The sequence below is a fragment of the Crotalus tigris genome, unplaced genomic scaffold (assembly GCF_016545835.1).
Source record: "Crotalus tigris isolate CLP2741 ecotype Arizona unplaced genomic scaffold, ASM1654583v1 scf7180000017611.44802233496:7321179, whole genome shotgun sequence".
In the NCBI taxonomy this organism is placed as follows: Eukaryota; Metazoa; Chordata; class Lepidosauria; order Squamata; family Viperidae; genus Crotalus; species Crotalus tigris.
The window spans coordinates 4,400,152-4,413,972 of record NW_024096511.1 but is presented as its reverse complement, the minus strand read 5'-3'; the positions used below and the strand labels follow the sequence as shown (position 1 = coordinate 4,413,972).

The following is a 13,821-nucleotide window of genomic DNA, read 5'->3' as shown; positions in this document are numbered from 1 at the left end:
TAATAACAGTGCTTCCTTCAATTCTGTCTTCTTAGCATGCTATACTTTCTATTTAAATCAGGAGTGAGCAACTATGGCAACTTTACAACCTGTGGACTTCATTTCCCAAAATTCCTGAGCCAGCCTCAGGAATTCTGGGAGTTGAAGTTCATCGGTCATAAAATTGCTATAGTTGCCTACCCCTGATTTAAATGAACCTACAATGCTGCATATAATGTGGGAGTAAATTCCATCAAACTCAGAATGGGATACTTTTGAACTGATGATAATACTCCAACAGTGACAGCATTTTGATATTGATTAGTGATTTGTTTTATGCCAAGAGTGCATAACTTCCAGCAAGCAGCCTGAGGACAAGAAATGGGCATTGTGCAATATTTTTTTTTAAAAAAAAGTTGCAAATTATTTGGCTATCAATAGATGGCACTATGGTACTGGAATTTAGGATGCAGAGGAGGTGGGGAACCAGATGGCAGCCAGCAAAGCAATGGAAAGGGTCAGACCCCTTTCTTGGTGCATGATGTCAGTGGTATAGATGAATAAAGATTTTTTCAAACTGGGTCCTTTTCTGGCTTTTTTTTTTTAAATGAGTCTGTAGAATCTGAACAGTATCTCACTACATATATTCTTGGCCTCAAGCATGAAATTCTTGACTATACTGAGAAAAAGAATTCATCTTCTCAACTCTTTCTAATGTATTATCAGTATGAATTTTAGTGATTCTGTCAGCATTTATTTATCTAGCGTGCCTCTCTTTATTTCCTTTCAGAAAGTCTGTACCTTTATTTCTGCCCTGAAGAACAAACAGCATCTAGAAACAGTTTTGACTTAGAAAATGACGCAAGAGAAATGTTAAATTCATATGTGTACATATGCATACAGCCAACACAAACATATATGCACATTGATGTACCTATTTACCTGTGTGACTGGAAAGTCCTTTAGGATTCCTGTGGCTAGGTAGGAGGAGCAAAAGCACTGGAAAAATTTTTTCCATGTGCTTGAAAGCAATATCTACAAAGGCTTTTCTCATGACCTTTATAATTTGCTTTAGAGAAAAAGGACCCACAGCATTTCATACTATTTCAAAATGATCAACCATTTCTAGAGCAAGCAAGGAAGAGTGGAAATTCTACCTCCATGCAGATACAGATACCGCTTTTGAAAATCTGAGAAAGTTTCATCTTTCTTAATAAGATTTGTAGTATAATGTACTATGCTTTTTGTTGCCAGCTAATATTAGGAACAGCAAAATGACATAGTCCCTGTTGTGTAAAAGTTCAAAAGCATATTTTTTTCAGTAAAGGGATACTCCTCTACCCTTCACACATGTCCATTCTCCCCTCAGATTTTCTCTCCATATTGATATTATTCGAAGCAGTTCTTCACTTTGATAAAGATATGTATAAATTACAGTCTTAGAAAGTTTCACAAAAACTGTTAATTTCTAAACAAGTCTTACTTTCACGTGTATTGTAAACCATCTGCCTTTATACAAACTTCATTCACTCTTGTAAATGAGTTGGCTCATAACTCACTTTACTATATTGCTTTTACTATTCCCATTGTCTAATTAATAGCTTTTTACTGACTTCATCTCCTTCATGGAAAGAATGAAGCAACTGGGCTGAAAGGACGCTCAGTAGCTAGAAGAGATAAGAATGCCTTCTTAAATGTACAGTGCAAAGAAATAGAAGAAAACAACAGAATAGGGAGGACCAGAGATCTGTTCAAGAAAATTGGAGATATGAAGGGAACGTTTCATGCAAAGATGGGCATGATAAAGAACCAAAATGGCGGGGACCTAACAGAGGCAGAAGAGATTAAAAAGAGGTGGAAAAACTACACAGAAGAACTATACAAGAATGAGTTTAATGTCCCAGATAACCACAATGGGGTGGTCACTGACCTTCAGCCAGACAGCCTAGAATGTGAAGTTAAATGGGCCTTAGGAAATCTGAGCAACAACAAAGCTAGTGGAGGTAACAATTTCTAGCTGAGCTATTCAAAATTTTAAAAGATGATGCAGTAAAAGTGCTACACTCAATTTGCCAGCAAATTTGGAAAACTCAACAGTGGCCACAGGATTGGAAAAGGTCAGTTTACATTCCAATTCCAAAGAAAGGCAATGCCAAAGAATGTTCAAACTATCGCACCATTGCACTCATTTTATATGCTAGTAAAGTTATGCTTAAAATCCTACAAGCTAGACTCCAGCAGTATGTGGATTGAGAACTACCAGAAGTACAGGCAGGATTTTGAAGAGGAACTAGAGATCAAATTGCCAACCTATGCTGGATCATGAAGAAAGCTAGGGAGTTCCAGAAAAATATCTACTTCTGCTTCATTGTCTATGCTAAAGCCTTTGATTGTGTGGATCACAACAAATTGTGGTAAGTTCTTAAAGAGATGGGAGTACCAGACCATCTTATTTGTCTCTTGAGAAACCTATATACGGGTCAAGAAGCAACAGTGAGAACGGAACCACTAATTAGTTCAAAATTGGGGAAAGAGTCCGGCAAGGCTGTATACTGTCGCCCTGCCTATTTAACTTATATGCAAAGCACATCATGAGAAAGGCAGGGGTAGATGAATCAAAAGTTGGAATTAAGATTGCTGGGAGAAATATCAACAAGCTAAGATATGCAGATGATACCATTTTAATGGCAGAAAGTGGCAGAACTAAAGAGCCTCTTGATGCGGATGAAGAAGGAGAGTGCAAAAGTTGGCTTGAAACTCAACATTAAGAAAACCAAAATCATGGCATCCAGCCCTCTCAATTCTGGCAAATAGATGGGGAAGAAATGGAGGTAGTGACAGATTTTATTTTCCGGGCTCCAAGATCACCTCAGATGGGAATTGCAGCCAAGAAATTAAAAGACGATTGCTCCTGGGGAGGAAAGCTATGGCAAATCTAGACAGCATACTAAAAAGCAGAGACATCACCCTGCCAACAAAAGTGCGTATAGTCAAGGCCATGGTTTTTCCAGTTGCAATGTATGGATGTGAAAGTTGGACTATAAGAAAGACTGAGCGACAAAGAATTGAGGCCTTTCAACTATGGTGCTGGAGAAGATTCATGCAAGTCCCTTGGACTGCAAGGCGTTCAAACTGGTCAGTCCTAGAAGAGATCAACCCCGACTGCTCTTTAGAAGGCCAGATCCTGAAGTTGAAAATCAAATACTTTGGCCATCTAATGAGAAGGAAGGACTCACTGGAGAAGGGCCTAATGCTGGGAAAGATTGAGGGCAACAGAAGAATGGGATGACAGAGAATGAGGTGGCTGGATGGAGTCACTGAAGCAGTAGGCATGAGCTTAAATGGACTCCAGAAGATTGTAAAAGACAGGAAGGCCTGGATGATCATTGTCCATGGGGTCGCGATGAGTCTGACACAACTTTGCAATTAACAACAATTAACAACAACAACTGACTTCATATCTGTTGTTTTGAGACAACTGTTAGAATGCTGGAAAGGGAATTGATTGCAGAAAAAAAACATTGCCTCTTCTTGTTACCATCAGTGGGATTCCTTCACTAGATCATAGTCTTTCCACTGATAGAAGAATCCTTTCTAGTTGGGGCCAGCAAGATCTTTATCCATCCAACTTTGCTAAATAGAGAAACAAGAATGATCCATATTACCTTTTAGAATAAATACAAGCAAAACAGACTGATTTGTTTGTTTGTTTGTTTTGCTATTCTATAAGATTATGTTTAAAGTTTAGAAGATTGCTCTGAGGGTTAATTTCATGGCTGGGAATTTCAAACTGTGGCATTTCAGAATGTTTTTTTTTAAATGTGTAGACTTTTTTTAAAAAAAAATTATAGTTTTTGGAGCTTTATCTTCTGTTCTGTACTAGGCTATCTCAGGAAATTTATTTTGCCTTTTTCTTTCTAATTTTCAGGAAACAATTAAAATGCATTTGAGATATTAAATGGAAAAAATATTAAACAGATGGATTGAGAATGTTGGCATTTAAGAGATCCACAGAGATTAAACTTATTAAAACTCATAAAAATAGCCTGGTTTAATGGGTATAAAAACAGGTTTTAAAGCAGAGCGATTCTAAAATACAGAAATGAAATAATTGATATAACTTGGGGAATTCACCCCAGAGAGAAATAGTGAATTTATTAAACATTTGGCTGCAAAATTACTAAAACTACTGAATCTATCCGTCTATTAAATGGAAAATATGTTAAAAGCATAACATAAGTACCACATAATTAAAAAAATGCCTGAAGAATGTTAAAAGATTTTTTTAAGTATTTTAGAACAAGATTTATCTTATCTTCAAAAATATTTAGAACAAGATTAAAAATTTCTTGGAAAGCTATTTTGCTTATGCAAGAAAGTGTTAATTGGTTAAAAACTATACAATGAATATAGGTAATCTTTAACTTACAACCATTCATTTAGTGAAGACTCAAAGTTACAATGGCACTGAAGAAAGTGAGTTAGAACCATTGCAACGTCCCCATCATCACGTGATCAAATTCTGGATGCTTGGTAGTATTTATGACAGTGGCAGTGTCCCAGGGCCATGTGAACACCTTTTGCAACCTTCTGACAAACAAAGTCAATGGGGAAGCCAGATTCATTTAACAACCGTGTTATTAACTCAACAGCTGCAATGATTGACTTAATCACTGTGACAAGCAAGGTCATAAAATTGGGCAAAGCTCACTTAACAACTGTCTCACTTAGCAACATAAATTTTGGGCTCACTAGTGGTCGTACATTAAGTACTCCCTGTACATTGGAAATATCTCTGTATCTCCATCTTTAGAGTAGGTATTTATAGGCAAAAAGGGTTGTATAGAATGGTTGTATATAAAACAATTTTATAGATTCTTTTTTTCTATTCCTAGAGAAAGATCACAAAAAAGAGTATAAGATTTCCCATAGAAATACCAGAAAGGATATAAGAGTAAGGCTATTGGTTAACACAATGCAATCATTTGATATACTAGAAAAGTTAATGTGAAAATTCATTTGGTCATTCTGAGTCAAGCTATGGAAATACCTATTTTTTTTTTTCATTAAGAGGTATGCAAGAGCCACTTTTAAAGAGCAATTAGTTTCTTTCCAATGAAACAAATATTGCAGAAATGAGATTCTTTCTAATATGCCATTTGACAAAGCTATTGTGCCTATCATTGCACTAAAAAGCATTTTATAGCCCAATTAAAATACAATAATACATTTCTTATTTAGGTATTGCTCATTAACTTCCCTATGTTTGGGTTCTTTCATATTTGCCACCTTTCAGCAAGACTAATGATCCATTCCCAGATTTTGCCATTAGTTCTTTTATTTTATTTCCAAGGAAAAAATAATTGTACAAAAAGGATTTTCTTGCCTCAATTTTTTTCCTCACCGATCTGCAACTAATTCACATTTTCTTTGCTAAACTACATTCCTGACATACGTATTGATGATGACCACAAATCTAAACTGGAGCAGACATTTTGACAATGTTAACACAATCATTTTTAGAGGAAATGATATATTTAGATATACCATTGTCACACAGAATGATTTGCAAAATATATTGAATCATATTCCATCAGTATGATATTGAATATGCAATTACTGTCCTTACGATTTCTGCTTAAATTGCTATTTAGTTTATTCCTTTATGTAAAGATGAGTTTTCTTCTAAAACATAATTGTGCTTGTGCACCCACGAGAAAAAAATATGAACTGTTAGTTTTGTCTCTAATAGTGATCACTTTAGAGATTTTTTTATTTTGTTTTGTTTTGTTTTCATGGTATTTTATTTCATTTGTTTCAATGGTACTTTGTCAGTGGCACTTTTTTTCTATGAAGTCATTCATTCATTCAATTTCTATGGCTGCCCAACCAAGTTAATGACACTTGGTGGCTTACAATATAAAAAAAATACATTACAATTAAAATACCAAATACATTTTAAAACAATTAAAACAATAGAAACCTCCAAAATAAATAAACATAGCAGCAGAGATATTTGGCCAGTTAGTAATACAGCCAAGAAATGGGGCCTTTGCCACACTTATTACCCCAATCATGGTAACATAGCCAGGTTTTTAGAGCCTTGTGAAAGACTAACTGGGTTGGAGCCATTCTAATCTCTGAAGGGAGGATGTTAGGTTTTGTTAGATAATGTGACATGGGTAGGTAATGAGAATACAATAGCAATAGCACTTGGACTTACATACTGCTCCATAGTACTTTATAACATGCTCTGGGTGATTTACAGAGTCAGCATATTGTCCGAAACAATCTGAGGTCTCATTTTATCGATTTCAGAAGGATAGAAGGCTGAGGCAACCTTGAGCCAGTCAGGATCGAACTCGTAGTTGTGGCTAGAGTTGGCCTGCAGTATTGCATTCTAACCACACCACAGCTCCTGTGGGTAAATGGGTAAAACTTATTTGTATGTTGCTTTGATCTTTTTGATGCTCATTTTCATGTATATTTGCAAATGCACACATTTGCACATCCATACATAGGCACACACACATACACACAGAGAGCTATATGCTAAAGAAACCAGATTCTGAGAATTCTGAAGTTATTGGACAGCCATATTGCTGATAGATATTATGTTTTAAAGATCCTCATGGGTTATCCAGTAAGTTTTCCCACTGTGCACTGTGGAAAATTTCTGCATCAGATTAAATAGATTCCTATTGTCCTTAATTATACAACAGTAATATCAGGAACCTGAGATTTTCAACTTTATGGAAAACTTGACTTAAACTTCAAAAACTACCGTTGTTATTAATTATATTTTGAAAATAGTTTGTAAGGGGTACACGTATTCTTTTTCAAGTAGTTACAGCTTTCTTCATGTTTTTGTCTGTGCCTGAAAAAAAGACATGGCTGCTTTAATTAGTCAATGTTAATGTAAGCATATACAATTGATATTTTCATATTTATTATTTATTTGCCCATCTCAATACTAAGGTGACTCTGGGAGGCTTACAATTTTAAAAAGAATAAAATAAGGCAATAATGTGTATTTTGGTGCAGTGGGAGGAGAAATTAATAAAATTTTGACTATCAGCCTGTGCCAATGATTTGCACTCCAAGCACCATCAGGCTGAATGTAATAGCTAACCAGCTGATTTCAAATGAATAAATCATGATAAATATTCAATCTGTAGTGATTTGAGTGTTTGATACTTCCAAGCCATAAATAGTCCAGAAACCCAATGAAAGCTCTTCATGGTCAATTATAATTTCTTAGTCTAAGTTCACTAATAAAATTATTATGATATAAATTGAGATAGCTCCTACGTAGCCCTGAATTCCTTTCAAGATACATTAAACTTATAATGAATTACATTAATATAACCAAATCTCTGATTTGTGTACTCCTTACAGAAAATGAGGATAATCTAAAAGGAATGCAGAATAAGTTGCAAGTTGCAGGGGAAAGAAACTCTGCTCTCTTGAAAGCTTTGAATGACACCCTGGAAAAGCTATCAGCCATTCCAAACGGTAAGTGGGGATGAGCTAAATTATCACTGTTCAGTATTTAGAGCACAGTGCTTTTCCTAAATTAAAGAATTACGGGGTTTTTTCCCACTTCAGTCCTCAATCTACCTGTATTTGCATTGTCCTTCCTTCCTTCCTTCCTTCCTTCCTTCCTTCCTTCCTTCCTTCCTTCCTTCCTTCCTTCCTTCCTTCCTTCTTTCCTTCCTTCCTTCCTTCCTTCCTTCCAGTTTCTAACCAAATACAGTAGGAATCATGTAAGAAATGCATCAATATCATGTCTTTGTGTTCCCAATCAAAATATGTTCATAATACAGATATTAAGTGCAGATAGAGGAAAAATTCTCTTTAATGATACACAGTGGTGCCATTAAGTTTAAAAGCCCCCCCCCCCTCCAAGAACCCTGGAAAATTTGTTCAGGTTTCCCCACTTCTCATTCTGTCTGCCGGTGTCTTTCTCACTTGATCACAGTCAGTGGGCTGCTGCTGTCATTGCTGTCTGCTCCCCTCAAGACTGCTGAACTCTTTCCAATGCTTCCAAACCAGTGATACCATTTTGGCACATCCAAACACAGTGGAAGTACCATTGTTAGAATTATCATCACAGCCCAATAGTTCAGCTCTAATAAGATGTGTCAGTATGCTGACAGCTTTGGCTCAATATATTTCTGATTTTGATCTTCCACTTTTGAAAAATATGTGTATATATTATGCGTTCTACTCTGTCCCATAAGTCCTCTTGTCTGTTTTGGTTCTTTGAGATATGTTAGTATATTGCTTGCCACAGAAGAAAAACTTGATATTCTTTTTTTTTTCCCCTTTTTGGTTTAGCAAGAGCATTCACTTTCTTCTCATTCTTAGAAGTCCTTCTTTTTTCTTTTTAAAAGCAATGAAAGGCAACATTCTACCAACCAATCCATCATTTTAGTTCATTTTCCCAAAGTGCCTCTCCTTGCTGTTATAGTAAAAATGCTAAGAAAGGAGCAAATATTCAGAGCGAAAAAGATCAAGTTGAGCAAAGATCATCATTTCTGAAGAAATATAAGCAATCTGTACAGAAGGCAGCTGGAACTGAATGTGAGATTTGTTACTTACAGCAGCAAATGGAAGCCAAGATCTGCTGCCAGTGTTTTAATTATATGAAGTAAATAGGCATGACATCACAGTTCATTTTGCTTTTTGTCTAGGAGGTAAAATACATTCTGTATCAGAGGGAACCAAGTTATCTACAGACTAGCCTGATATCTTCATTATGACAAATTTTGCTGGATTAGGACTTCTTTGGTTTAAAAGAAAGTTAATTAAACCTACTCACAAGAACCTATGAACTTATTTTTGCCAATGCAGTAGATACAATGGTTTGCAGAGGTCAACAAAAAGTAAGGATATTAAAAAAACCAAAGTATGTCCAGAAATATATAGCCCCTCCTTTTTCCCTATGTAAATTTAGATTCCGTAAACAGTTCAGGCAATAGTTCAGTTAATATATGTCTGATTTGTCTTTTCTGTTTTGCTCATATTTCTTGCAATGTTCTGTTACAGGCACATTTACTGATGTCATTGTTGCAGCACTAACAGTGCTGTCACTCTTGTTTGTTGAGAGAGGTTACTTGGTTTTTTTCTCTTGGAATAAGTGAAAATAAATAGGTTTTGTGTTTATTTTACTTTTAAATAAAGATTTACTTTTTCAGAAACAAACAAAAGTGTTTTGTCTTGCAGTAGGGCCCAACACAACTCAAATAGTCCCTCTACAAGGGATATGGGTAGTTAAGAAGTTTGATAAATCAATAAACCAATAAATATAAATACTATGTACAAGATGTGATATGTCGGCTGCCTTGAGTTATTTATAAAAAAGGTGGAATAAAAATCAAATAAATAAAATATATTTCTTGGTTCTATTTTTTTTCCCTCTTCCTGTTTATAGATACTGCAGCCAAAGTACAAGCAGTCAAAGATAAAGCCAAACATGCTAATGATACTGCAAATGAGGTACTGGCTAAAATCAGAGATCTCAATCAAAACCTCCTTGGATTAAAAGACAGATACAGAAAAGTTGCAGATGATGCAGCCAAAACAAATACTATATTGAAAGATCCTACTAAAAATAGTAAGACCTTATTATGCCTATGTACTTTGATTTCTTTCCTTTTTTCTAATCTTCTGAAATGAAAGGGTTGTTCCTTCCCCTGATTTAAATTATGGTGTTGTGTGTTTTTCAACATCTACAAATGTTAGTAAGGTTTATGTATAGAGAGAAGAATGGTGAATATCCTATGCTTTAAAAATTAGGTCTTCCTGCTGATAGTCCATACATCATTCCTTCATTATTTTGTATACTTCAAATACCACTTAATTAGCAGTATGTTTTCCATTGCCTTCTGCCTTCTTAACACATTTCTTTTGATATTAAAAAAATAGCTTCAACTCTTAATAATGAAAATGTCCTTGAAAGATCATTCTCAGGACAGTAGAAATAATGGTAAGCATTTGTAGTTTGAACACATCAGGTAGGTATATAAGTTAATCATTGAATGAAAATGCTGTAATAAAGCTGTCTTTTGGTTTTAGAAGATGTATTATAATCTCTTGGGTAATATAGATATATTAGGAACATATTTTATGCTGAACCGTTACTTATTATATTCACTGAAAAGCACTATATTACTGGTAGAATTCAGAAAAATGTCTCCAGCATAGCTATGTGACCTCTTTTGATTCTTCCGTTCAATTGTGTCCAATTCTCGGAGGTTGCCTGAACAAGTCCTTGCAGTTTTCTTGGCCACATTTTTCAGAAATGGTTTGCCTTTGCTTTCTTCCTAGGCCTGGCAGAAAGTGATATGCCCAAGATGGGACAAAGACTCACGATCCCCCAGTTTCTAGCCTGTTTCCTTAATCACTACACTAAACTGGTTGGTTCTATATGACCTTTAGCAGATGAATAACCATTTTTACTAGAAACTTTTTAAATTGCCTCAGTGATTGGATCTTATTCCAGATCTGGTCATCTCTGCAATATGCAGGAAAATGTAATTTGTAGGGAAAAGATATATTATTTCATTAGAAAAAAGTGGTAAAAGGAAAAGATAGAGGTATCCATAAGACTAGAGGAAAATGGGCTTAGAATTTTTGAATCTTTATCACAACAACCGCAAAAAAAAAAAGATTGCATTGTTATATCCCCACAAATCTGTGCTTTCCTTTTGAGTAGAGAGTAGAGAGCAGTTTGTCTGAAGACTTTTACTGCTCAGTTATGTGAATTAGAAATATCTTCTTGAAAAATTCAGGAATGGTGTTCGTGAAGATAGTTTGCTATTACAGTTCAGCTAAATTTAGCAGTTGGCTTACAGCAAGCATGGACACAATCTAATTTAGAGTCAATTGACCAGATTGACAGGGGCTTCGGATTCCCAGTAGGCTAGCAATACCAGAGAGTCTTAATTAGAAAAGAAAAAGAACACTTGGTGATGGTTGTGCTAAAAAACTTTTGAGCTTGAGTCTGCTTGAGTTTCTGGACTGAACACATATTCAGAAATGTCCATCTCTGCTGGAGCCCCTATTTGGGGTCTCACTCCATTTGGAGGAGGGGGGAAATAAAATGTCAAGTAGATCTTGAATGATTGGAGTCCGTTCATCCCTGCCCTATTGCATATTCCTAATCACATTTGAAGATGTGCATTTTCCTGAGCTGTACTTGCCGTTTCAATTTTAACTGAGATCAGGATTTCCTTGCAAGTTGTCTTGGTACTCCACTCTTGTGTCTCCCCCTTTCTCACTTAAATGTCCCCTTTGTTTTCTTTCTGCACAGCTTCTATTAGCATTCTACCTTTACCCCATAGTTAGTTTTAAATCTGAAATCATAGCAACATGAGAAAGGAGAACTTTAAGTCAGAAAAATGGGAATGTGCATAACCCAAAAGAAAGCTGGAGAAGACCACCATTATTATGAGATGAGGAAATGTTACATTTTCACTGATACATTACATGGTAACATCTAATAAAAACCTTTCTTTTGTCCTGCTTTTTATAACCATTAACCAAGTTTTAATTATCTATAGATCAGCTAGTTATCATGTTCTAAACGTCCTAAGAGAAAATATCCCACTTACTTCAAATCAGCATAATCAGCCTGCCAAGCTATGCCCATTTCCAGGTTTTTGTTCAGTCACCAACTTATTTTATATTGCTGTTTGTTGTTTTTATTTATTTAAAAATACTTTTTCTTTTTCTTTTTAAAAAATGCTTCAAAACTTGCCTACAGGAATCAGTACGTATAAGGTTTTAACTTCAAGCACTTTATTAAAATATATTTGCATGGTTACTATGTTAGGCATTGTCTAATAATAGCTGTTGTGTTCTAGCAATGATACTAATTTATCCAAGCAGCTTTGCCATAAAAAAGGAATGTACCCTAGTTCTGTTATTACATCAGATATGTCAAACACAAGGCCCGGGGGCCGGATGCAGCCTGAGAAGTGGTTTCATGTAGCCCATGAAGCCATCCTGGAAACAGTGAGGGAACAGCCCCCGCTACCTTGGCCCTGGCCCAGACCAGCCGGGAGCCAATGTACAATTTTGTGGTGGCCATCTTGGCACTTGCCCCAGTGGACCATGCTTTGGCACTTGCCCCAGTCCCACTCCCTTCTGCCAGAGACCCTCAGATCTGTCCCACTCCTGCCCAGGCCCCCACAGGCACCCTTGATGCAAATGATGTAGAACTGGCCATGCCCACCCCATAGGACAAACCCACTCCATCCACACTCACCCAGTAGGCTGAACCCACTCTGGCCACACCCACCTGGCCCCCAAGGGCAACGCAATGCTCATGCGGCCTTCATTGAAATTGAGTTTGACACCCCTGTATTATATGGTCATATGCATCTATCAAACACATTTTAAAAATTAAGAAAGGGTCTTGGAAGCTTTCATTTAAAAAAAAAAAGGTCTGCATTTCTAACATACAGATCAATCAATCTGTACATTTCACAATGTGTTGAAAACTTTTGTCATTATTCACTGGTTTTCTCTTGCATCTTGATGAATGTCCAGACAGCTCCTCAGCTAACAAAAACAGGGGTTCTTTAGTGTGAGTGCTCCACATTCACACTGAATACTCCAGCAATCATTGTCACTATCAAGTTTTAATTCATTAAACATAATACTTTCAGTTTGAGTAATCATCTAAAACACTCAACAGAAAAAAACAAATTTTGAGTAGAGTGATTCAGTATGTTCCCATGCAAACAGTCTGCTGCATTTTGTTGAAACTTAGAGCTTTCTAATCGTTAAACAATAGACTCAGGATGGACTATAGAAGATGTTTCACTTTCAAATACATAATTATTTTGCTCACCATCATGCATCTTTCCATGTCCATAATAGTAAAAGCAAACAGGAATACCAGATACTGTATTGATGAGACACCACAGAAGAAGGCACTATGGGTTGTTTGTGAACTTCCAAAGCCAAACAGATCTTTTTATCATACAAGCCAGAAATCCTAACTGCCCCATATACAGCAAATGATTGGGATTACACACTCTGCTAAGGTTGCCAGGCCCATCCATGTATTGTTCCTTTTTCTAGATTACCATCCCTGAAAACGGTTTCAGACCAATGCAGGCAGAGATCTAGGAGAACATATTTCAATAAGATTTGGAATCTTGTATTTTTTTAAGGATGTGCAGAGATATTAATCTGCTATCTAATTTACACATGGGGCCCATTGTACATATATAAAACCATCTATGGACATTATATTATTTTGTTTTGTTCATACTGAGCCATGCTCTGAAAGTCCCATTGTTGTGTTACTCAAATTTTGCAAATTTAGAGTGGCTCAAAAAATATGTTTGAGATGTGAAACACTTAGTTTATTAATTGGCAAATCCACTACTATTTTAATTCAAAATGTGTTCAGCAATGCGAGAATGAAGCCCTGAAACCTTAGCTTCCTGGAGCACTTTTCTAACCCTTGCTGCTTTGCTACTATTTTGCCTTTAAACCAAGTTGTAAAATTAAAATTAAAATGGCAATTATTTTACATCTTTAATATGATTACTGAAGAGTGCTCTGAGCACAGCAACCCCAGTTTTAAACATAGTTCATGAATCTAGAAATTAATGTAACATCGTTCCTTTCACTCTTGACATTCTTATTTTAAAATTTGTATCATGGCTAATTTAAACCATCATTTCCAAAGAATCCATCCAGATCAGGAAACTACTTTAATAATGAAATCCAAATGACCATATGAAGTAAAATTGTTTTATATTATTGGCTAGAATGCAAAATTAACCTACAGTTTTCTATTTCAGGTATAATAAGGTATAT

The 13,821-nt window shown here is 35.8% G+C and overlaps 1 protein-coding gene across 12 annotated transcripts in view; it reads left to right on the top strand.

Moving 5' to 3' along the window:
• Positions 1–13,821, top strand: part of LAMA2 (laminin subunit alpha 2) — a 471,875-nt gene that overhangs the window by 371,126 nt on the left and 86,928 nt on the right. For 11 of the 12 annotated variants that reach the window (XM_039324668.1, XM_039324684.1, XM_039324659.1 and 8 more), the window contains 3 exons: positions 7,378–7,494; positions 9,416–9,598; positions 11,750–11,755. In XM_039324668.1, coding sequence (XP_039180602.1) covers positions 7,378–7,494; positions 9,416–9,598; positions 11,750–11,755 — 306 coding nt within the window. The remainder of the gene's footprint in view (positions 1–7,377; positions 7,495–9,415; positions 9,599–11,749; positions 11,756–13,821) is intronic. The other variant, XM_039324648.1, reaches the window with a different exon arrangement.